The following is a 25,058-nucleotide window of genomic DNA, read 5'->3' as shown; positions in this document are numbered from 1 at the left end:
ATCTATCTATCTATCTATCTATCTATCTATCTATCTATCTATCTATCAAGAAATCAAATGGAATTAGAGTGATCAAAATTCTCAGACTTTAAACTTACAAAATCCAAATTTAAGATCATGAAATCAATTTACAATGATGACATAAAACCCAAACTCTTGGGCTCTGAGTAGCTGCTCTGAGAATATGTGGTGGTTTGAATAAATATGGTCACCATAACTCATGTGCTGGACTGCTTGGCCAGAGGGAGCTGCACTCTTGGGAGGTGTGGCCTTGTTGGAGGAAGTGTGTCTTTGTGGCTTTGAGGTATCCTATGCTTAAGCTACACTCAGTGTGGCACACAGTCTCGTTCTGCTGCTTGAAGAGCAAGACGTAGAACTCTCAGCTCCTTCTCCAACACCATGTCAGCCTGGACGTTGTCATGCTTCCCATCATGATGATAATGGACTAAACCTCTGAAATTGCAAGCCAGCCCAATTAAATGTTTTTCTTGATGAGAGTTGCCGTGGTCACGGTGTCTCTTTACAACAATAAAACTCTAAGAAAGCATAATGCCTCTTTCACTACTGTACCTACAATCAATTACCTATTTGTAAACAAATAATATTTGAGAAATAGGGAACTTAACAAGTTAAAGGTGGACCTAACAGGCTTTCAGCCATGCATACTGCTGTCAGATGATTATATTACGACGAGGAAAACCCAGAATGTTTAGCACTGAGGATACACAAGCACGGAAGTTCAGTCATACCCACCACATGTGGAGAGGGGTGGCCAATGCCTTCACTACTTACAATTCTGTTTCTCGCTGAGGATGGAAAAAAAGTGGCCTCATCTTCAATGAGGAAGAGTTCCTGGCGGTGTCTGCTGAACTGGGCAGTGAAATACTCGGGTTTAGGATATTTCACAGTGGCTGGGAGCTTCACAGGCCCGAGCATGTAACTTAGGGGTGGGTACTTTGGCCTCGGGATGTCACTCAACTTAATAGGCATCTTGATTCCTAGCACTTCAGCATAAGTGACTAGCACCTCCCATGGGGCATGGATCTTCACAAAATAGGTCCTTCCGTCTTCAGAGTTCTGCATAAGAAAAAAGACAGTGTAGAAGAAAGCTAATGACTAAAGAAATAAAATCTCAAAGATGAAAATAAAATTTAAATTTACTTAATTTTAGGCCACTTTTTTTTTTTTTTTAAGGAAATGAGATTTCTTTAAGATGTTTATGCATGCCCATGGCAGTTCAGTGTCCAAGTGGGTTCCATAGTAATGGGAAGAGGGACTGCCTCTGATATAAACTGATTGGCCTGCTCTTTGATCACCTCCCCCTAAGGGGGGAGCAGCCTTACCAGGCCACAGAAGATGACAATGCCGCCACTCCTGATGAGATCTGATAGACTAAGATCAGAAGAAAGGAGAGGGGGACCTACCCTATCAGTGGACTTGGGGAGAGGCATGCATGAAGAAGGAGGAGGGAAGGTGGGATTAGGAGGGGCGGAGGGAGGGGCTTATGGGGGGATACAAAGTGAATAAAGTGTAACTAGTAAAAGTTAACAAAATATTAAACAAAAAAAGATGTTTATGCAAGTGTACTGTGGATGTTTGAAGAAAAATGGCTTCCACAGACTCATGTGTTTGAATACTTGGTTCCTAGTTAGTGGAACTATTTGGAAAGGATTAGGAGTTATGACCTTGTCGGAGGAGGTATGTTGCTAGGCGAGAACTTTTTAAAATTATTTTTTATTAATTACAGTTTATTCACTTTGTATCCCAGATGTAGCCCCCTCCCTCATTCCCTTCTAATCCCACCTTCCCTCCCTCATCTCCTCCTATGACCCTTCCCAAGTCCACTGATAGGGGAGCTCCTCCTTCCCTTTCATTTGACCCTAGCCTATCAGATCTCACCAGGTCTGGCTACATTGTCTTCCTCTGTAGCCTGGTAAGGCTTCTCAGGGAGAGGTGATCAAAGAACCAGCTGCTGAGACATGTCAGAGACAGTCCCTGTTACCATTAGTAGGGAACCCACTTGGAGACTGAGCTGCCATGGGCTACATATGTGCAGGGATTCTAGGTTATCTCCATGAATGGTCTTTGGTTGGAGTATCGGTCTCAGAAAAGACCCCTGTGCCCAGATTTTTTGGTTCTGTTGCTGTCCTTGTGTAGCTCCTGTAACCTTCAGATATTTCTTTCTATCTCACCCTTCTTTCATAAGATTCTCTGGGGGAGAACTTTGAAGTTTCAAAGTCCCATTCCAGGCCCAGTGTCTCAGTTCCTGCCTTTTATTGTGAAGGAAGATGCACTCTCTCAGCTGTTCCTGCCTCCACACCTTGTTCCTCCACCATATATTCTAATCATCTGAAATAATAGGCCTCAGATAAACTTTTATAAGTTGCCTTGGCCACAGTGTCTTATCACAGCAAAAGAAAAGAAAGTAAGAGATGTACTAACATAAATATGCACACACATATATGTACATTATATTCATGTGCATAAATGCATGTCATAGGGAGAGTCACGGTGACACATGCAGACTGAGGGAGAATTTTATTTAAAATATATTTCAGATCTATGGCTATACTAGCATGAATATACTCAGTGTCATCTAAAACATACTTCAGTGTGAATGCGCACTCAGCACTAGATTGATTCACAGCTATATATAAAATTCTGGATACTATACTAGTTTTAAGTGAGCTTGAAATCATGATAATTATATGAGGTTATTAATATCTTATATTTATTATATTATACTATGCAATATGCATGTTGCTAGAGTTCTTAATCAGTTACTTCATAGAGCCCATGTGAAGGTCCACTACACAGGCATAGAAGTTACAAATTCTATTGTGTTGCACATATTTAATGGTTCAGCAAAAACAATTGACAAATAAGAATTAGAAAATAAAATCAAATTTAAAGGTTATCAGAAGAGCCATAGATAGAATGTCGTCTTTTTTTAATGTTTTGATTTATTTGTTTTTAAGTATATGAGTGCTCTATCTGCATGTATACCTGAACGCAAGAGGAGGATATCAGATCACATTATAGATGGTTGTGAGCCACCATGTGGTTGCTGGGAACTGAACTCAGGACCTCTGGAAACACAGACAGTGCTCTTAACCACTGAGACATCTCTCCAGCCCTAGAATGTGGTCTTAAGTAAGGCTTTAAACACAAGTTTAAAGGTAATTGAGGAGTAACCATGAATGAACATGTGTGGGGTTAAAGGATGAAGGAAGGTGAGCTATTCATGAACAGAGTATCATGGGTTAAATGGTGGGCTGTCCTGTAAAACAGCCATGCAGCTGTGTGCTATGTGCTAGGCGGCTTCAAGGTAAGACATAAGACATGCACACAAAGTGCTTCACCTTTCTGCACCCTGAGTAGAAAGTGTGTGCAGGTGAGTGAACTTGCATATGTGGGGTGCAGGTGTGGGTCTCAGTCTTGGTATAGTTCCTTAGATGTCATCCACTTCACTTGTTTTGAGACAGGCTCTTTTACTGGGACCTGAGGCTCACCAGTTAGGATAGGCTTGATGGACAGCATGTCCCAGGGACCCACTTGTTTCCTTCTGTTGACAATATCGGTACATTGCACGGCATCCAGATCTTATATGGTTTGGGGGTGAACCTTGTGCCTTCGCGCTCATATGGCAAGCACTTTACAGATGGACAGTATCTCATTCTCCATGCCCCTGTTCATTTTTAAGATGATTCGCTAATATTTCACCTCACTGACTGCTGACCTGCGGAAATGCAGGTCTTCTTGTCTTCATGCACATTTCTGTAGCCACTAGATTTATATACTGCTCCAACCCCAACATCTACCCAGCCAAAAACATGGATAGGACAAAAGCCCACTTAAAATGAGATCCTTGCTCAATTTATCAACTGTAGTTACCAGTTTGTCTTCGATTTCCAATTCAAGACCTGTTTTTCTGAGATTTAGTTCAAACTCTCGTCTTCTTTCCTGTGGCAAAAAAACAGATGAAAAGGTTGACGCAGCTACACTGTGTTAGTGGACAGTGCAAGCCTGGCACCCTATGTTAGTTGTCAATGTCATGGCAGCCCTTTGTGTTTGCTGGTAGTGCTGGGGTGGCTTATTAGTGTAAGGCACCAGTCCAACAGTCTATGTTAGCTGCCATGTCTAGCTAGCCTTGGTGATGGCTTATTAAGGGCGAGGCAGAGTCAGAATCTGTGGTTGTGCTTCCAGAGGGCTCTCTACATAAAAGTACCCTACAATACATCCTCACTGTCAGGCCATGGACTGCTTTTGACCTATACCATAAGTGACAAAACCATGGAACTACAAAATAGGAACAACCTGTAAGACACAGGCTTTATTTGAAGATATGGACCATTTTAATGAATGATTTAAAAGTATGGGAAGCCCTTGGGGACAGAGAGACACACACAGACTCCAGGCTGGATAGACTCAACATTACAGAAACTAGTGATCCTCAGATAAGTTACAGTTCTAATGCCACCAGAGGCCAGCATCTCATTGCAGCTTTTGCTTTTGAATAGCAACAGGGCTTTCGCTTAGAGAAAGAAAAGTTAGGATTCACTACAGGTCATGGCGCACCTGTCAGAGATTGTCTGCTTGCTTTGAAGTAGGAGAATCCACTTCTAGTCCAGACCTTTGAGACTGGAAGACACACTTAATTTCAGCCACACCTTCTGCTGGCAGCATATATAAGGATATGGAAGAAGGAGGCTTTTTCCAATTTACCTGTTTACGCTGACCTTACTAGTAAGTCTATTCCTTAACTGGCATTAGAGCCTACTTCTTCAGAAGTCCAGTGTATACTGAGAACCAGCTGAGATACCCAGATTTGAGGCCTGAACAACTTCCCAATTCATAGCCTGCCATTGTTGGATTAATTGGACCACAGCCTATAAATGATTATAATAAACTCTCTTTATATATAGGGAAGGAGATTCATTCTATAAGTTCTGCTGCTTTATAGAACCCTTAATAATATGTTAGTCAAGCCAGAGAAAAACTGAGAAATGGCTATTGCTCTTATGTGGAGATGAGTGTTTTAGTTGGGATGCATGGACCTTCTCATGTAGTACATAAGGAGTTGGGTTTACTTTAAGTGTATTTTTGGCAAACAAACATAATATGGGGGGACTGGACAGGAAAACATATGTAGCAGAGTGATTACAATTTTTGACTATCAGACTTAAGCTGCATGAAGATGACAGGAGTTGAGAACAGTCGCTATGAAGATACCTGCAGAACCTTATTTACTGCAGCTCTAGTCACATCAGTCAAATTGTGGAATCAGCCTGGGCGCTCATCAACAGATGTATTGAATCAGAATGCCTCAGATAGGTTCGCATATTCGAATGCTTCGCTATCAGAGAGTGGAGCTACTTAGAAGGACTAGGAGATGTGTCCTTGTAGGTTTTACTGTACATAACCAGTACAGTATTCCTGTACTACAGGCTATGCTACAGATTCCTGTAGCCTAACTGACATATGCTAAGGATTAGGAATAAGTATGGCTTTGTTGGAGAAAATGGGGGTGGGTTTTGGGATTTCAAGAGCCCATGCCAAGTCCAGTGACTTTCTCTCTTCATGCTACCTGTGGCTCCAGATCTAAAAATCTCAGCTACTTCTCCAGCACCATGTTTGCCTGAATCCCACTGTTCTCTCTTCTCCCTGCCATGATTACAATGGAGTAAACCTTTGAGACTTTAAGCAAACTCCAATTAAATGCTTTCTTTCATAAGAGTTGCTGTTGTCATGGTGTCTTTTCACAGCTATAGAACACTTACTAAGACAACAGGTAAGTGGACAAGGAAAATGTGGGGAAATAATTGGGAAAAATGAAATTATGTAGTTTGCATGAAGATCACTGGAAATCAGCATGTTAAGGGGAAAAAATCTGGATCAACTAAACAAGTATTGGCAGTGGAATTGGGGAGGTGTATGAAAGTAAAGATGTGGTAGAAAAATAAATGAAAAAAGGGATGAACATGATCAAAACATATTAGTGTATATATAATAATGTCACATTTTCTATAACCACCATATGCTAATGAAAAAATTTATAGAATGAAGGAAAAAGGGAAGCAAGGTGGAGGGAGAGAGGGAAGAAAGAATGAAAGGAAGAAAATAAGAAAGGAAAGAAAAATCATGCCAATATAATAGTATCTTTTCTGGTCTCTGTGTGATAAAAAAAAAAAAAAAAGATTACAGGCAAGCAAGATTCAAGAGGTGGGCTAAACAGACAAATGGAATGTACTTACCAATGATATAAAATTTTTTAAAAATGAATACTTAAACTATAAGCTCAAAACATTGATAAAGGACGTTTAAGGACAGAAATGACAAATGCCAAGATAAACACTTATGTGTGTGCTCATGGTCATCAGAAAAGAGGGGTGGAAAAGAGAATGACAGTGAGCCAAAGCTAACAGTGGGAGAAATAAAGAAAAGACTGGGGGCTGAAGAAATAAAAATTAGGTGAAGTTAATGATATTCAAAACTCTGGAATTTTAGGATCAAGAGAGGAAGAGTAAAGTCAACAGGGGTCCTCAGCATGTACTGTCCCTTCTGAGAAGGAAGATGGCCATAAGAAGCAAAAATCCTCATGGAAGTTTCAGGTGTGAGAGGAGCATCCACCAGAGATATGAAAAGATCCAAAGCTGGCCACTCTATGAATTTCAGAGGCATAGATGGGTAGTCACTGGAACAAGCTAGAAAGATACGAAACTAAGGAAGTTCGTGTTTTGGAGATAACATTCAGTTTTCAGGTTTTATATGTACATGCATATAAATCATTACACATGTACATCAACTCACTTATTCATTGTTTGTAATACTGGCTAGCTACTGAGCACTCATCACACTTTACCAGCATTCTGAGCACCTAGGGAAAGAACAATCAGCGAGACAATATGCTTGACCTTGTGAAACTACCTTGTGGTCTTAGAGGAAGTAAAGCAGAGTATAAAAAAAACAACTCAGAAGGTAATTAGTGGTGGAGTCAGGATTAGAGCTTGTACAAAGGGTATTATTTATGAAATCTGTTGGCCATGCACTTTGAAGATGAAAACTGCATAAACTAGATAAACGATTTTTTTTGTTTGTAATGTCTTTTTATTTTTCTAATATTAGTTACAGTTTATTAATTTTGTATCCCTGCTGTAGCCCCCTCCCTCATCCCCTCCCAATCCCACCCTCTCTCCCTCATCTCCTCCCTGCCCCTTTCCAAGTCCACTGATAGGGGAGGACCTCCTCCCCTTTCATCTGACCCTGTTTTATCAGGCATCTTCAGGGCTGGCTACAAAGTCCTCCTCTGTGGCCTGGTAGGGCTGCTTCTCCCTCGGGGGTGGGGGGAGGAGAGGTCAAAGAGCCTGCCATTGAGTTCATGTCAGAAATAGGCACTGTTCCCCTTAATAGGGTACCCGCTTGGATACTGAACTACCATGGGCTACATCTGAGCAGAGGTTCTAGGATATATCCATACATGGTCCTTGGTTGGAGAAACAGTCTCCTAAAAGTAGATAAGCGATTTTTAACCTGTGGGATGCAACTACATAGTGATTCATAATAATAGCAAAATTACAGCTATGAAGTAGTAAAAGAATAATCTTATAGTTGGGGTCAGCACAACATGAGGAAGTGCATTAAAGAGTCTCAGCATTGGGAAAATTGAGAACCACTATGCTAGATTCATAGATACATCTTTTATTTGTGGGATCATGCATAATATATAAAGCAAGGTGTATGAAATAGATATCACTTGCATAGAAAGAGAACTGAGAAAAAGAGGAAAAAGGAAAAAAGAAGAGAGAAGAAGGGAGGAGAGAGAAGTTGTCACTGTTATCACCTCCAAAACATTCAGAAAATGAATGTTAGCTGTTAGGCTCTATACTCAGTAGGTTCTCAGTCAGTTCTGTCTATTGAAAATTTGTCTTGTTACTCCCCACATCTCCCAGATAAGTACTCACTGCCTTTAGCTCTGAGTCTTTCTTCATATCATCCACGTAGGAAAGGACAAAGTCGATCTGTCTAATTCCATCTGTGAAGAAGACTGAATCTTTGCTTTGTTCCCTTTTTTGAAACTGTAGAAGACATACATGACATGATTTCACATTATCATTTATTCTCAAAAGGCAAAGAAATGAAGGAAACTAGCTGTAATTTGGCTATCACTTCATTTTTTCTATACTTCACACAGTGAGTCATGACAAACCAAAAAAAAAAAAAAAATTACGTCCTTCTTATAAAGCAAAATTCCACAGAGGATTAAATGTTATATAATCAGGAAGGGATGAAACAAATTAATTGCATGCTTAAACACATTAACAACGTCTCACAAAAATACTGCAATTAGGCCAAAATGTAAGATGTATATACTTATACATTGAAATTAAAAGTGCACATTCAGGCAGAAATGTGTGGTTTTAATAAAACACCACACCAATTAGTATACTACATTATTATGCACTTTTTCCAGGGCGTGATTAATTACACACCAACTACAGTCTCACCATGTGAACATAAGGTGTTAGTGATTACAGATGTACACAAATCAAGGAATCAGAAGCAGGTGGCTGGCCAGCCGACCTCACCATGGCTAAGCCCTACAAATGTCTGTTATCAGTGTCTCAGGCATGCTATAATCCATGTTTTCTTTATAGGTGTATGGATTTTCTCAATATAATAGTAAGAATTACACGTTCACCTTTTACATGAAGTTCATGAATTTTTGTAACAGCAAAACAAAACAAAGAAACAAACAACACTGAGTATTGCAGGGGAGAAAGCTTTCACATATGATTTTGTACTCCTCACCATTTATGTGAAAGGTGTAATACTTTGTACTTGTAACAGCCCAGTGTGAGGCTTGGCCATGCAGTGGTTGGTGAGTGATGTGGGCTGTCCCCCGCTGCCTCCTGTAGCTGGTGGATGGGAGCTAGAGCCCTTGCCTTTTCCCAGCAGGTATGATGCCTGTGAGCATCTTCTGCAGCCCCGTGCTGTTGGCTGCTTTGCGCTTGTCAGCCCAGCTGAGAGGTCCCATAAAAGGGACAGGTGGTGGCCAGGAACAAACAGGACTGTGAACAGTCATTCTATTTACCCACGAGTTCCTGGCAACTGTGGTAGAGTATAAAAAGGCTTTCAAGGCGTGTGAGGAGAAGAGTGGAGAAATGCACACAAAAACAAAAATGACCGGTAAAACAGGGAGAACAGATGAAGTATCAGAATAATGTAAGTAAAAATAAATAAATAAGACCCACAGCCTTCTCTTCTTTTATAAAAGAATGCAAAAAAAAAAAAAAAAACCTGAGAAAAATTAAGCTGCTATGCTTTGACTATAAATCAGTTTTTAATATGGGAAAATAAATAAAATAACCATTGACATTGTTGTACAACATTATAAAATTAACATATTTGATAAAATCTACCAAAATGTATGGACGCTATTTGGCTAAAGAGATATAATTAGTCCACATATAATAAAAGGACAAAGTAAAAAAAAAAAAAAAAAAAAACAAGATAACACCTTTATCTGTGTATATATTTGTGTATATTTGTCCTTAGAGATGCCCAGTTACTACAAAGTAATACTTGGTGGCATCTAGCTTACTATGACTTACATTCCTGGTGATTCCTGAGCCTCTGAAACTATTTGCACTGTGTATGTGAATGTGTTTGCATGAATTCTTTTAGGAAACAGACTCGTCAAATAGAAAGATTGAGAATCACCATGGTTAAATGTTGTCTTCTTGGGAACTTGTAATCAGTGAAAAGTCCCTTAGTGTGGATAGCATTTATGACACAGAAAGCACTCAGGCTGTTACTACAGACACTCAAGCAGCCAGCACTCTTTTACCATAAGACGCCTCCTCAGGAACAAGTTGAATCGCTTCTCAGGCTGTGAAGTAACCAATGGAGAGTTGGCAAATCCTGCTTAGGGCTCAAGATTTCAGCACACAGACACGTGGACCAATAAGCTATGCTCTGGGGTAGGTGGCTCTGCTGAGACATTTCAGCCCCAGGGCGAGGCTGTTGTGTTCCCTCAGAGGAGGGGCTTGCTACCGGAAGGGGCTTAGTTTATATCACAGCAAGCCGAGCTCCACAGTGTCGATGACAGGGTAGAGCAGGTGGTGCTGCTGACTCAGAGCAAGGCTGGCACTGCCTCAACACCAGGCAGCTAACCACAATAACCCCAGCGTTAATTATTCCAAATCACCACGACACCGAAACAGCCGAACGCCTGCGTAGACGCCGGCCCCCGGAATGTCGGTGTTTGGTGAGTTTCTCTCGCGTTATGTCCACCTGCGCTAGGTTTGTCCCAGGGAATCCTTTCACCCTCTGAAACATCACAGGCACCACAGGACTCTCAGTGCTCTCCCTGCTACTGCACAAACCTCCAGTATGTGTACACAGCATTTAAAGCTGAATAGTAGAGGAATAGAACATAAAGGAAGATAAAATGGAGAGAAGGAAGCGGAACAACTTTCAAAACATGTTTGGAACTTAGATGAGGGAGAAAAGAAATGATGAAAAAGTGTAGTAATAACAGAAATACAAAGTGAACCTGTCTTGTTAAACATTCTTCTATAAAGAAACATAGCAAACCTCAACATTATTCTGGGTGATTGACAGTGTGGGAAATTTGCATAGTATCACAGTGTGGGGACACACACCTATAACCCCAGAAGGACTTGAGCATTCCAATCCAGCCCAGGACACAAAGCAAGACTTTGTGCCCAAAAGACCAGGAAAGAAAAAAGTTGACATAGGGTTTAATTTTAAATATTCCAGGACTTCCCCAGATACTGAGGGGGAAAAGGAAATATTATTCAATTATTGAAATAATGAATGCTCTTCAATCTTTTATTACCATGGTATCATTTAAGAAACTAAGTAAATGACCTGAAGTTACCCAGAAGAATGAAGACTATCTGAAAAAGCTCTCTGGTTGAGTGCTCTGAGTGCTTAGCAGGCAGGCAGAAGCCCCTGTGTACAATTCTCTGGACTACGAGAAGAAAACTTTAAAAAAAAAAAAACAAGTCCATTACATTCATGGGCCCAACATTGCTCATAGTTAGTAAAAATGAAACAGTAACACATAAATTATCATTAAAAGAACTCAGTCATTCACAGGAAGGATTGTTTCAACTCTGGGGCAGCCTTAGTAGCCAGTGGTCGTTGGTGTGTGTGCTGGCTAGTTTTATTATGTTAACACAAGCTAGAGTTACCTAAAGGGAGGGAACCTCAACTGAGAAAACACCTGCATAAGATCAGGCAGTAGGCAAAGCGTTTTCATAATTACTGACTGATGGGGAAGGGCCCAACCCATAGTGGATGGTGCAAACCCTGGGCTAGTGGTCTTGCATTCTATAAGGAAGCAGGCTAAGCCAGCCATGATGAGCAAGCCAGTTAAGTAGCACCTCTCCATGGCCTCTGCATCAGTGCCTGCCTCCAGGTTCCTGTACTATATAAGTTCCTGTCTTGATTTCCTTTGATGATGAACAGTGTTGTGATAGTGTAAGACAAATAAACCCTTTCCTCCTCAACTTGATTTTAGGCCACAGTCATGGTTGAAATAAAAACCCTAATTAAGTGTGAAATTGCTATTCTGAGATCTAATGAGTGTTTGTGTGTGCAGATAGGGGGCCACTGCTGTTCACTCATGGTGGACATCAGTCACTGCATTAACTACATGGTTCTGCTGCTCTGAAGTTCTTCTCCTCTGTGCTTGGATTCTCCTGGCATCTTTAGTGAGACCTGGGGATTACTGTCATGCACTGATGTTTTCCCTGAATTGACCATAGATTCAATAAGAGACATGAGTGAACTGGATGGTATGGTGAGCCTCGTGGTCTCTGTCTGGAGTGATGAAAGTCAACCAACCCAAAAGGATCACAGACTAAACTCAATTAAATGCTATCTTGCAGAAGAAAATCAGAGAAATTGTCCTTTACAGTGATGCAAGAAAAATATTTCTTAAGGAGGACACAAAAGTTATGGGCCATTAAAGAAAAAAGAAGGGAAACTGAACTTTAAAAACATTTATTTTAGAGAAAGGAAATAAACCCAGGGATACTCCAGTCAAAAACCACGATGCTTTTCTCCAGCCCTCCTCACCTGTGTTTAAACTCAAGGAGTCTCATGTACTTGATTTTCTCCTGGTTCCAGAAACAGTTCCTTCCTCCCCATTCCCTAGCCCCACAGGCAGTACTAGATGGAAGGCTGCTATCCATGTGTATGTTGGGAAGCTCCTGCATTTGTGGCAGTCTAAACAAGTGATCCTTGACTTACTCTATTTTGAATGTGTCTAAAATGATCTAGAGTGATAAAAATTCATGATAATCAGTCATAATGAAAACCAAAGATCTCTAGAGAAGTGATTCATTCTAGGGTTCAGACGAGAAATGTACAAGGTGAGCTTGCTGTATTTTGTAGTGTCAGAAATGACAAAAACATTAAAAATGAAACAGAACACAACAACAGGGTATGTCCAAGTTATACAGGCTACACTAAAATGTTCTCTACTTCAGTGTAATAACGTATTACCGAGTTTATAGCACAAGACATAACATAAACACATATGAGTTAATGTGGGGGAGGAGGGGTGGAGAAGAGAAAGGTCTCCTATAGAAGCATTTCAGGGAAGGGGAATGTGGCTTCATGGTGGAACATTTGTTAGATGGTCCTGGGTTCAATCTCTGATACTGTAATTGACAGTAAAAACATCATTACTATCATGCAATTTAAGTTTAAGCACGACCTCTAGTCCTTATGTGCCTACTGCCTACTAACCCAGAGATTAGTACCATGTAGGAAAGAAAAACTCTTTCCATAGAGAATCCTGAGAGAACTTACTTCAAGCCAAGGCTACATTTTCTTAATTTGCCTAGGACATGCTGCAATGCTAGCCACACTGTTTTCTTTCTCCATCTCCAGTCTGAGTCACGACAAACATATGAGTAATGTTACCACTGAGGTTCATTCTACACAGTAAAGGCCAACATCAACCTTGGAGATCAACAGATACAAGCAAGGCTTTTGGAATTGTCTTAGTTGGGAGGTACAAAGGAGACATGGCTCCTAAGCCCAACTAAGGACCCTCAAAGACAATGTCAGCAGAAACTGAGGACACTTGAACTCCATTTCCTGTCTTCTCAAACAGCACGCTTATTGACTCAGCAAATAAAAAAATACCTAAACTTGATAAAATTTAAAGTCTAATAACTTCTGAACTGATCCAACTTTAATTTTTAACGTATAAATTATGATTATTCTTAGTCATTAATTTATGGAAGCATATTGTAATGGATCAAGGCAGAGGGTTCAAGTCCAAGACCCTCTCCATAAGCACAGGGAAATTTTGATGGAGCCTCTACAAAACTGGAAATTATTAAAATGCAAACTGACACCCTTTATATGTCATTCTCATTACAATGTGTGATGTAATTTTTCAAATAAATGATTTTTTTTTCCAAAATGAATACATTAAGATACAGCACTAAAGGGCCAGGGATTTAGGTGACAGTACCCCAGTTCAGGCCGTGGAAGGATATCTGTGTCCGTCCACCCAGGAAAGGAAGCATATTCTACTGCTTACCAGTGCCTCTGACTCTGTGCTGATGAGAAAGCTGGTCTCCTTGGCGCTCAAGCTCTGTCAATAGTAAAAGGTAAGGTGAAGGAGAGGGAGATACAGTGCTGTTAAGGATGGCTTGAGTAAAACAATCAAATCATTTAAGTTTCCAAAGCAAGAACAGCGAGCTTCTCTCTGTGGAAATACTACACCATGAAACCACAAACCTGAATGCCATTTCCCCTTCTGAAACGGTATGTAAAGTTGTATGTACTAATATATACTTTCATGTGTATATGTAGTTGTGCGGGGGTAGAAAGCAAAAGAGAGAGGGAAGGAATGGAGAAGAGGAAAGGGAGAGAGAGGGAGTTGTAGAGAAAGCTCTATTAAGTCAGGAGAGGATCTGCAACAGGTGAAATTGTTAAAAACTTCTACACCACAGTATGGTAACCAGGAGCGCTGCTATTTTAAGGATTTTGAGTAGTACCAAAATGGAATACACATCACTGACCAGATGTTTCATGATTTTCTTGCCATTGGCCTGAAATTATTAAAAATCTGTAGCTTTGGAGACAAACATGTCATTCTTTTAAAAATGCATAATGGAAGAAAAATCCAGTTGTGTATATAATACACTCAAGCCACTTGCAGCTAGAGCGTTTCTTCTTTCTTGGACATGGGTTTCCAGTACACTTGAGAACTGTAAATGTGCTCAGTGATCCACATATCACCAAACTGGCTCCTGAGGTCCCCTTTCTTACTTTCTGAATTTCTGGGAATGAGGTAAGGACTGCTCCCAGCTAACAAAAGTGACTTGAGATCTATATACACACTGGACACTCAGTTACATCTTTTTGGGAGGATCACATCCAACATCTCACTATGACTGGTTGGTTCTGGGCAAATCAGTCTTAAAAAAAACTAATAATCATGGATTAAGGATACTTTAGGAGCTTTTGGGAATATTCTCATAAGTTACACAGTGGATTGGGCCAGGAAAAAATACAGCCTCTCTGCCTTCTGACTGATGTCAAAGATGCTGCTAAGCCTGTGCTTGTATTCAAACTACTTCAGCCAACCCAAGTTACACTTATGAATCCCATTTGTTTTTCAAAATATCACAAAATGTCAAATAAAACTCACCATTGGATAATTCTGAAATGGCAGCCTCTACTACAACAAATGGTGAAGGGGGAGAGAAAGAGATGTCTCAGAGGTAAAGAGTGATTGCTACTTTTTTTTGAAGACCTGAGGTTGGTTCCAATCAGCACCTGTACCTCTTTCTGTGACCTGTACACTGTCTTTTGGCCTCCATGAGCACCTGAACGCACAAGCGTATCATACACACATACGCATTTCAATAGAAGCAAAAATAACCTTTTAAAAGCTATAAAAATTAAAATAAATGGTGAATCTCCACTTCCGCCATGAAAACAATAAAGGAATTTAGTTTGTTCTTTCTTGGCTCAAGAGCCTAGTAGTGCCTTCACTCTACCACAACACAGAAAGCACAGTTGTTTTAAGTGTGAAATGGCTGAAGGTTACGCAGTAATATTCTTAAAGAAAGTTGGTAGGGAACTTGACTATCTCTGACCTTAGAAAAAAAATAAAAGTTTGTTCTAATTGGGCCCCCAAACCTACAATTATTTCTTCAGCTTGAAAATAAAGTGATGAAGTTTCTCTTTTTCTTTTTAAAACCTCTTTGCTGAAATGGTGGGAACTAGAAATGATCATCCTGAGTGAGGTATCCCAGAAGCAGAAAGACAAAGTATATACTTACTCATAAGTGGACATTAGACATATAATATAGGATAAACATACTAAAATCTGTACACCTGAAGAAGCTAAACAAGAAGGAGGACTCTGGGTAAGATGTTCAATCCTCAATCAGAAAGGCAAAGAGGATGGACATCAGAAGAGGGAGAAAACAAGAAAACAGGACAAGAGCCTACCACAGAGGGCCTCTGAAAGACTCTACACTGCAGGGTATCAGAGCAGATGCTGAGACTTATAGCCAAACTTTGGGCAGAGTGCAGGGAATCTTATGAAAGAAGTGGGAGATAGTAAGACCTGGAGAGTACAGGAGCTCCACAGGAGAGCAACAGAACCAAAACCTCTGGGCACAGGGATCTTTTCTGAGACTGATACTCCAACCAAGGACCGTTCATGGAGATAACCTAGAACCCCTGCACAGATGTAGCCCAGGGCAGTTCAGAGTCTAAGTAAGTTCTATAGTAATGGGAACAGGACTGTCTCTGACATGAACTGATTGGCCTGCTCTTTGATCATCTCCTCCTGAGGGAGGAGCAGCCTTACCAGGCTACAAAAGAAGACAATGCAGCCACTCCTGATGAGACCTGATAGACTAGGATCAGAAGGAATGGGAGAAGGACCTCCCCTATCTGTGGACTGGGGAAGGGGCATGGTAGAGAAGAGGGAGGGAGGGTGGGATTAGGAGAGGATGAGGGAGGGAGCTATAGGTGGGATACAAAGTGAATAAACTGTAATTAATAATATTAATAATAAACTCTCTGCTGAGTATTTCATTGACTCCTTTGTCACAGACCTGTTATACATAAGGATTCCTACTGCGGTCAAGCCTATGTTTCCTTCAACAGTGACACGTCTTTCATGCGTCATGTGCCTCCTTCCCAGATCCCAGCCACTATGCAATTAAGTAAAGTGCTACAAAATGCAGTAACGGTGATAACTGAGTGGATCTCACAAGCTTCTACAAGAACAAACTCCTCATTCAGAGGATCCCCAAATCATCACAGAGACAAACGCTCCAAACATAAGCAGCAACAGTACCCTTTGGTTTTGTGTAACTCTCATATGTATTTATGGCATATATAATGCAATTATAGGACAATCTCATGTTTACTTCCTCCAAACCTCAGCTGATTGACTCACAGATATGGGACTTTCAGGTACAGAGACCAACTGTATTTGATTTTATTGTTTTAGCTTAAAGAATTTTCTAATTCTTGAGTTACTTGAACCAAGCATAGCCCTTGATAAAAGCATATTCCATACTAACAACCATTACGTAGATAGATGTTACACAAAAATCAGAATTACACTTCCCCACTATGATCAGCTCAAAGTTATTGTCTTGCAAACCGAACCCCAGCACATCTGAATTTATGGTACAGGAAACCTCAAGATCAGCTCAAACATATGCTTGCTCTCCAATAAGAGCACATAGTGTTCTCTGTTTAAAAAACTAGTTTTTAAAGGGATTTTAGAAGTTGTGGGACTCTTAAATCAAGCAATTGGCCAAGAGCCAACCTATTCAGAAAGGTTTCCATGAGTGAGAATGCCAGAGCTAATGATAAAAAAAAACAGTAAATGAAGCATGGAATCTGTCTCACTTGATGAGCAAGTCAGAGAGCAGAGAAAACAGTTTCTTGTAGGTGTGGATATGCAGGGTCTGAGGCAGCTGCACATCTGAGGTGCTAACTTCAGCTTAATTTTTGTACTTTATATGTAGCGAAGCTGATACACAGACATTCTACTTACCTCATTTCTTTGGAGAGAATAGTCCAAGCTTTTGGCTCTTAAGCCTAGAAGAAATAAGGGAAAAAAAAAAAAAAGATCTATCATGCTGACTGCACTTGCTCAAAAGTCTACATGAGGAGGAAACAGGGTTTTAACAAGCCAACAAAATTCAAAGAAAAAATTACTGAAATAACATGTACAAAACATTCCAGGAGCTAAACTGTTGAAATCACCCTCTAAAGGATGTCTCTCTAAAAACTCGTGATCCTAAGGACACAATCTCAGTCACTAGGAAACAAGTCACTCAGTCACTAGGAAACAAATGTAACTCTGATCAACATACTTTTCAAGCCAGCACCAAATCTCTCCAAAAGATCATCCAGTGAGAACTGTGAACATCTACCTATTTCTCTCTCTATGTGAGAGATAATATTTCTGTTATTTTCTGTATTTACCCAAGTGCTAATGCTATTTAAGAAGACAAAGTCACTCTCTAGGCAGCCAGATTTCCTCAAGATGGTCAGATGTTTAGTCATTTGGACATACTTCTTCAGTAAGTTCCAGCCAGCGCAGACAGTTACATACAGAACCGATTCTTAACCTCTCAGAACTCGAATTTGTGAATACAGTGAGGAATATCTCTCAAACAATAACTTCTTAGATAACAATATATTTTGGAGAAATAGCTCAGTAGAAGTGATGAGAAAATGTTGTTGTCACAGACCATCTCCATCGAATATAACTCCTGGAAGAGTTGGTATATATATATATGTTCTGAAAATGTAGAAAATATAGTACTACCAGTTATGTGGATTTTCCACAATCAAAGAAACAGTACAACTCACCAAACCCCATGGTTGGCAGTGACTTGGGAAGCGGAATGCCTCTTCACAGGTTATGGAAATCACTGGTGTTTATATTCTCAGAAGGCTGAGCACAACAGCATTATCATTATCCATCACATTCACATGATTTTATTTCAGTATGTGGTGACAGTCATTATTTGTTGTTAGATAGAGCTGTTCATGTCTTATGGTGACTAGTTTAGAAATTAAACTTAAGCATAGGCCTGATATAATAAGATAGCAGGGTTTAATATTAGCTGCACTTTCAGGCTCTCATTTGGGCCTCAGACTGTTATTTACAAATAAATGGTAGATACTGTAAATAGAGAGGGAATGCATCACGGCAAACAAGCAGAACATCCATAGCTTCCCTTGCAAGAGTGTGACATGAACACAAACGTTCAGGTGACACATCGATGGTGCGGTGCTATCTGCACCTCCTAAGGTATGTGAGCATTAAATGAGCTGATGTGTGGGCTTGGCAGGGTAAGAGATCCTTGTTGAGGTTACTAATGCCAGGGTACGTTATATTTCTAACTCATCTTTTACAAAGTTCTGTACGTTATTTGGGTTAAATTTCAGAGTGTCCGAATAAAGTTCTTATGATTATTTTTACAATCATATCTTTGTGTTGCAGGAGGTGCTCTTAAAAGTACTTAACTTCCACACTTTCAAGCATATCATGAAAATGAACCAATGATGGCTGAACCACTTAGATTCACTGCGTGTTGACTTTTCCATGCAAAAGAGGAAAAGAGAAATAAAACATTCTTTGAAAGATCTATAACATAAAAAACCACACTCCAAGGGCTTTTCCAGCAAATACTACCTCAATATATAGGTAAGATTTAACACTTCCACCAAACGGTTCTCATTTGACTTGTGAGTGAAATGAAGACTGATTATTCTAACATGGTTTCGATATGTCTTCCACAGTTTTATGTGCTGGGAATCGAACGCCCAGTGTGGTAATGTTGAAAGGGGAAGGTAAAAACCTAGGCACACCTAACTGGGCCATTCCAGGTATCACATTTGGAAGAAACTAATTTAACTCTAGAGGGGCCTCAGTCATTCCTCAGGGGAACAACCTGTCATAGAAAGAGAACACCACGCCCCCAACTCTTTCTGGTATTGTGTCTTACCACAAAATGTTCTCTCATTTGTACCCCTGCAATAATATCAGTCACCATCACATATGACATAGCCAGAAACCAAGATGTACATGTGACAGTCTTAACTCCAAACCCATGAGCTAATTACTCTGCTCCTCATATAATACCACTATCATTAAAGCAACACCAAATGAATGAACAAGTCTTGTGACAAAGAGGTCAGACTCAAAACCCTCAGAGATACATATTTATCTCTCAAGTTATGGTACAGAGGACATCAACTCAGTAGGGCTTTCCTTTCTTAAAGTCAAAAAAAATGGTCATAGTTACAACAAAGAACAGTGCAAGAAACAAATGGACCCCTATCACAGAGTTGACCAAAAGCACATCTTTACACAAGGCACACAGTGATTTGACAGCTTCGTTTTTAAAGAGAGTAAAATAAGAACTCTGAACAGGAGACCCTCCTTCAGCTGCCTCTTCTCCTTTGCTTAACACAAAAGCAGGCAGGATAAGCACGTGCAAACTCTAATCTGAACTTGGCATGATGAATTTGAAGATTCTGACAAAGGAAGTCTCCCATCCTCTTAGGAGCCCTGCTAACCTCCTCTCACAGTACTTTAACTTTTAACCTCTCCTGACCTGGAGTAAACTGTCTCCTCTGGTTCAGCCTGGTTCATCTTGCACATTGTGGCAGTTCAGATATTCTCCTCTCTAGCCTTGCCCCAGATTACCCCATGAGTACTTCTCTGTGTTGAGTCTTCTTCTAAGCAAAAATATAGAAGAGGATAAGTTTCTCCCCACCCCCATATAACACACACACACACACACACACACACACGAACACACACAACTCACTGGTTACCTCACACACAAATGTTCACATGTCAGATACATTATACACCAAACAAGAGGACTGGGGCTGGAATGTGGACTCAGGGTTTTAGAGTCCACACTGCTCTTCCAGAGGACCAAAGTTCTTTTTCCAGTACCCATAACACGCAGCTGATGATTGCCTGTTTTTCCAGCTCCAAGGAATCCAAGGCCTTCTTCTGGCCTCTACAGGCACCTACACACATGGCAGAAGCACAGATACATGAATAAAAATAAACATAAGGGGCTGGAGAGACGGTTCAGCAGTTTAGAGCATGTATTACCCTTGTAGGGGATCAGATTCCATTTCCAGCACTCATATAGCAGTCCCAACCATCTGTAATGCCAGTCCCAGAGGACACAATGTCCTCTTCTGGTTTCTGAGGACATCATGTATGCATGTGGTACACACACAGATACACTCATACATATAAAACAAATCTAAAGAAAACATTTAAAATAAATAAATAAATGAATAAAAATATTTTTAAAAGTTATAAAACAAAACAAACAAACAAAAACAAAACAAAACAAGGGACCTGAGGAGGCCAAACTTGGCACCAACTCCAAATGAGCACCTTGGGATTCCTCTACCACAGGAGACTTGCTGTATGTGAGAAACCAGAGATGTGAAGGGTAGTACTAATCATTAAAATGAGCCATCATTTACATGCTGGAAATGAGAGCCAGTGCAAACTGAGCTGCCAGAAATCACCCTACCAAGAACATGCTCTCTTGCAAAACTAGTGCCCAAAATAGCCCTTGTGTTTTCTAAGAGATCATCTTATGTTACACACTCACCAGCATCACAAAATAAAACGCAGCCACGTAGCACAATAAACACTATATTTGGGTCAATATCAGATCACAGTAGGGTTAATGCTCCCAACTTTGTTCTGTGTCCTGGTATACAAGAGGAAGCTCTACCACCCAGGCTTTTGAAATCACCTAAGTGCAGATTTTTTAGAGTGTATTCCTGTTAAGAACCACTAACTACTGCATGAGAACTCAAATATCCTCATGAAAAAAAAGGGCGGGTAGTTTTATTAGATACACTATTTAATATAGCTGTAAAAATACCACTCTACATTCAGCTTTTAAACTTCCATTTCTATTGCTAAACTTTTAATCTATTTTTTTTCCAGTGTCAGCTTGTCAATAGCAGTCACAGAAACATAAACAGCAGTGTGTTAGCTTGAGTAAGAATGGCCCCTATAGGCTCATATACTGCAATATCTGGTCAGCAGTTTGGTGGAACTGTTTTGGGAAGGATTAAGACATGTTGCTTCTGACATGAACTCAGTGGCTGGCTCTATGATCACCTCTCCCTGAGGGAGGAACAGCCTTACCATGCCACAGAGGAAGACAATGTAGCCAGTCCTGATGAGACCTGATAGGCTAGGATCAGATAGAAGGGGAGGAGGACCTCCCCTATCAGTGGACTTGGAGAGGGGAATGGGAGGAGATGAGGGAGGAAGGGTGGGATTGGAAGGGACTGAGGGAGGGGACTACAGCTGGGATACAATAATAAACTGTAATTAATATTAAAAATAAAAATTTAATTAACAAAAGAGGTGTTGCTTGTTGGAGGAAGTATGTCACTGGGGTGAACTCTGAGTTTCAAAAGACCACACCATTTCAATTTAGTTCTCTCTCTCTCCCCTTTCTCTCTGCATTTTGCCTGTGGATCAGGATGTAAGACTCAGCTCTTGCTCCTGTGTCATGTTTACCGCCATGCTCCCTGCCATGATGGTGATGGACTCTAACCCTCTGAAACTGTAAGCCTCCCAAAACATTTTCTTTTATAGATTGCCTTGCTAGTGGTGTCTCTTCACAGCAATAGAAAAGCAACTAGAATGAATAGGCAGCCAGACCAGAACAGCAAAGCAGGGGACATTCCGATTTCACACCTCGAAAGACAAGGAGCTCTGCTGCTAGGTCCCTGCTCTTTTGAGTTTTGGGCTGCTAGGTCCAGAGGTATGCACAGGATGTGGACACTAAACTTCTTTCAATATGAATTTCTCCTACCTCCATCCAAGTCAGAGGAATAGCTGAGATTACACCAGAGCTTCAAGTAAGTAGGCTCACCTTAAGACTAAATTGCATTGAGATGCAAATTCCTGAAAGACTGAAATAGCTCATCTCCATGTGGATGCAATGAAGTATTGTTCTTTATTACTCAGAAAAAAAAAATATATATATATATATATACACACACATATATTTTTGTTTTATATTTTTTCCTTCAAAGAATTTGTAAAAGCCACTGGTGGGATTAAAAACTATGCAGACACTTAAAAAACAGTGTGTGGCCACTTCTTAAAATATTCAATACAGAGTGACTACATGTTCCATGGACCCCGAGTGAGTCCATGTGAGTCCGAGTGAGAATCTTACCCTTCTCTCTTCTAATGCCCAAATTTATATCTAATAACAGTTTTTTTTTTTAAGACAAACAAACAACAAACAAAACCCAGAATCATTAAGAGAACTGAGGCTTGGAGAATCCAGCAGGAAAACTGTATATTTAGGGAAAAAAAATATGTCAACTAAACTATATAAGTCAACAGAATATAGGTCAGTGAAAACCTCAGTAAAATCTGACTAGTGTTCTCAACAGAAATAAGGCTTCAGTTAAGGCTTCTGTAACACACACACACACACACACACACACACACACACACACACACACACAGTAAACAGTTCACAAGAGCTTAATAGCTCTTAAGTTTTGTCCCATAACCACCATCTCAAAACAGGGCTGAAAGTCTGCAAAGAGCTGACAGGAAGACCTCAGGGCCAGCTCCTTACTGGAGGGTCGCCATCTGTGCAGGCTATCCTTGGAAAATCCACCTTCCAGGAGCAGAATTCCCGAGCCCGGGCGCCAGAAACGTCATTTACTCGGGGTCAGTGGGGTCTGAGACAGAGAGAGACGCCCGGCGATTATAGGGAGTCACAGGTTGTAGGTCCCTGGCGGGCAGGTCCATCCTAGAATGTCACCCTCGCCTAGCAGGATCAGCGCAGCGCGGGGTTCGCCACGGGACAGAAACACGCAGCTGCCAATGTCCCCCAGAAACCCCGCGCTGAGAAGTTTCCCGTGCCAGCTTAGCGCCTGCCTGCTGTCCTACCTTCCTCCTCCACCATCTCCAGCAGATTCGGGTCGCCCAGCTTTGCCAGCTCGTTGAAAGCACTGAAGAGAGAGAGGCAGGGTCCAGTGGACCGCTGTGATGGGCGGCGAGATGAGTTGGGGCAGAGGCTGAAGCGGATGGTAGGTCGCCTTTGTCCCAGGAGCGACTCTGAAGTCCTTAAGGTGTCCAGACCCAGGGACACCTGAGGTGCCAGAGATATTGGAGGCAACAGGGACGTTCGAGGTCTCCGGTGAACCAGAGGCACTAGCGACACCCGAGGAGTCAAGGTCCAGCGACGAGCCAGGGACGGACTGACCGGAGCTGAAGGCTTAGGGAGGCTCTGCAGGTTGGGCTTCTTTTCCGGGCGGTACTTGCCCTGACTCTTGCGGCGGCGGCCGCCAAACAGACCAGAGTCTACGCTCCTGCGCTTCACTGACTGTAAGCTAGTGTGCTGCTCTGTCCCCTCCATGTCAGGCTCTTGGTCCTGGCTAACCTGTCCTAAATTCCCTTCTTCCTCCTGCTGATTGCCCACTTGCTCAGCCAGCTCCCGCTGATGATTTCTCCACTGCCCCTTTTGCCTTCCTGGGGTCTTGCCCTTAGAGACCACCGACTCGCTGATCTCTCCAGACACCTCGGACTCCTCCCCACTTCTTGCCTCATGTATTTGCAGCAGCATCCCCACTGTTCTTACTCTTCTTCTGTCCTCCGGTGCTTCCGGTGTTTCCACCTGGTTCTCTTCCGAGACCCTCACCATGACCACATCACTGGAGACGCCAGGCCGCTCCACACTTCTTGCCTCCCCAAGGCCCCTAACCACATCTACATCTTCTGGAACTCCTGGTTCTTCCACCCTACCATCATCCCTGGGGACCTCAGGTCTGGTGGGTTCCTGGGAGTCCCGGGGCTCCCTTCGCTCTTGACCATCCAGCTCCATATTCAACAGGCTTCGAGCTTCCTGTTTTAACCGGTCCACCCACTCAAGGCAGGTGCGCACAGTTCGCCATCTCCAATCCTTCTTACATCCCCTCTGGTGGGAAGCCTCAGCCTACTAGTAGGCCTGGGCCCTCTGGATTGCCTGGCCCTCCACTCAAAGTGAAGCCAGCTAGGACCAAATCTTCTTCCCAGTTGGGGTTATTTTCTGTCAGGCGGGAAAAAGATACGCTTCCCTTAAAGTTCCTCTCTCCCTTTAAGGCCTGAGCGTGACGTATGTCTTCTCCAAGGTTCCAGAAGACACTTGGCTAGGTATCTGCTGCAATTTGACTGTTGGTTCTTTAATGGTCACTTCCTGGATGCTGAACCGGGAGCATTTCTGCAGTGGGAGAAGATCAGAGTTTGGGTCAGTCTCTGCCCCTTCAAAGTTGGATAGGCATGGGCTAGGTAAGCGTGCATCACAATGTATGTGAACGGTGCAAACGGAAATGCCCTATAATTGTGAATGGGTAAGGGGACATCTTCTACAGTCTAGTTGAGAATAATACCTTCTAAGGTATGCGCGGAGCATGCTGGGATAAATGCTAGAAGTCAGCCTGCATTGCCCTACGCTTCACTCTACCTCTTAATTTAACAAAGACGCAGAGGAATCCCCAGGGAAGAGATTGCTCTGAATTGGGCCTGGCAGCCCCACAGTACTTAGGAGATGGGAGTTACTGATGAGGTGATCAGGGTGGGATGGACTGAAGGTGAAATGGCCGGATACCTGAGCAGGGCACCTTGGCAGTGCAGGGATCATCACGCTGTTTAGGGCTAGGCTGGGGTGATTTGAGGAACAAGGGACAGTTGACCACAGAATATCTGGCGTATCTTGATGGTGTGGTTGCTGTGGGTTCTAGTGAGGTTTGGAAACGGAGAAATCACCGTTTAAAATTTCCGGGACTGCTATGATTTTTGCTGCACAGCCGCAGTCTCTCTTTTTCTACGGTGTCTGGATTTTCTTCCACTGAACTTCTAGGAACACTGCATGTCTAAGTGATTCAAGACTGCAGAACTAGTCTTTCCTTGATGTATTTTGCAACCGTATTTGAAAAATGGATGTGTATAA

General features: G+C 41.6%; 1 protein-coding gene across 1 annotated transcript in view; it reads right to left on the bottom strand.

The window, feature by feature from the left end:
* Ano5 (anoctamin 5) overlaps positions 1 to 23,293 on the bottom strand; it is a 62,554-nt gene extending 39,261 nt beyond the window's left edge. The window contains exons 1-6 of the mRNA XM_055608345.1: positions 23,021 to 23,293; positions 17,084 to 17,127; positions 13,589 to 13,642; positions 7,962 to 8,075; positions 3,895 to 3,963; positions 793 to 1,077 (exon numbers count right to left, since the gene is read on the bottom strand). Of these exons, the coding sequence (XP_055464320.1) occupies positions 793 to 1,077; positions 3,895 to 3,963; positions 7,962 to 8,075; positions 13,589 to 13,642; positions 17,084 to 17,127; positions 23,021 to 23,036 (582 nt within the window). The 5' untranslated portion in view covers positions 23,037 to 23,293. The remainder of the gene's footprint in view (positions 1 to 792; positions 1,078 to 3,894; positions 3,964 to 7,961; positions 8,076 to 13,588; positions 13,643 to 17,083; positions 17,128 to 23,020) is intronic.
* Between the last annotated feature and the right edge of the window lie 1,765 nt (positions 23,294 to 25,058).

Source organism: Psammomys obesus, unplaced genomic scaffold (genome assembly GCF_907164565.1).
Source record: "Psammomys obesus unplaced genomic scaffold, mPsaObe1.curated_primary_1811, whole genome shotgun sequence".
Taxonomy (NCBI): Eukaryota; Metazoa; Chordata; class Mammalia; order Rodentia; family Muridae; genus Psammomys; species Psammomys obesus.
The sequence above is the reverse complement of the archived record's forward strand: the minus strand, read 5'-3'. Positions and strand labels throughout refer to the sequence as shown.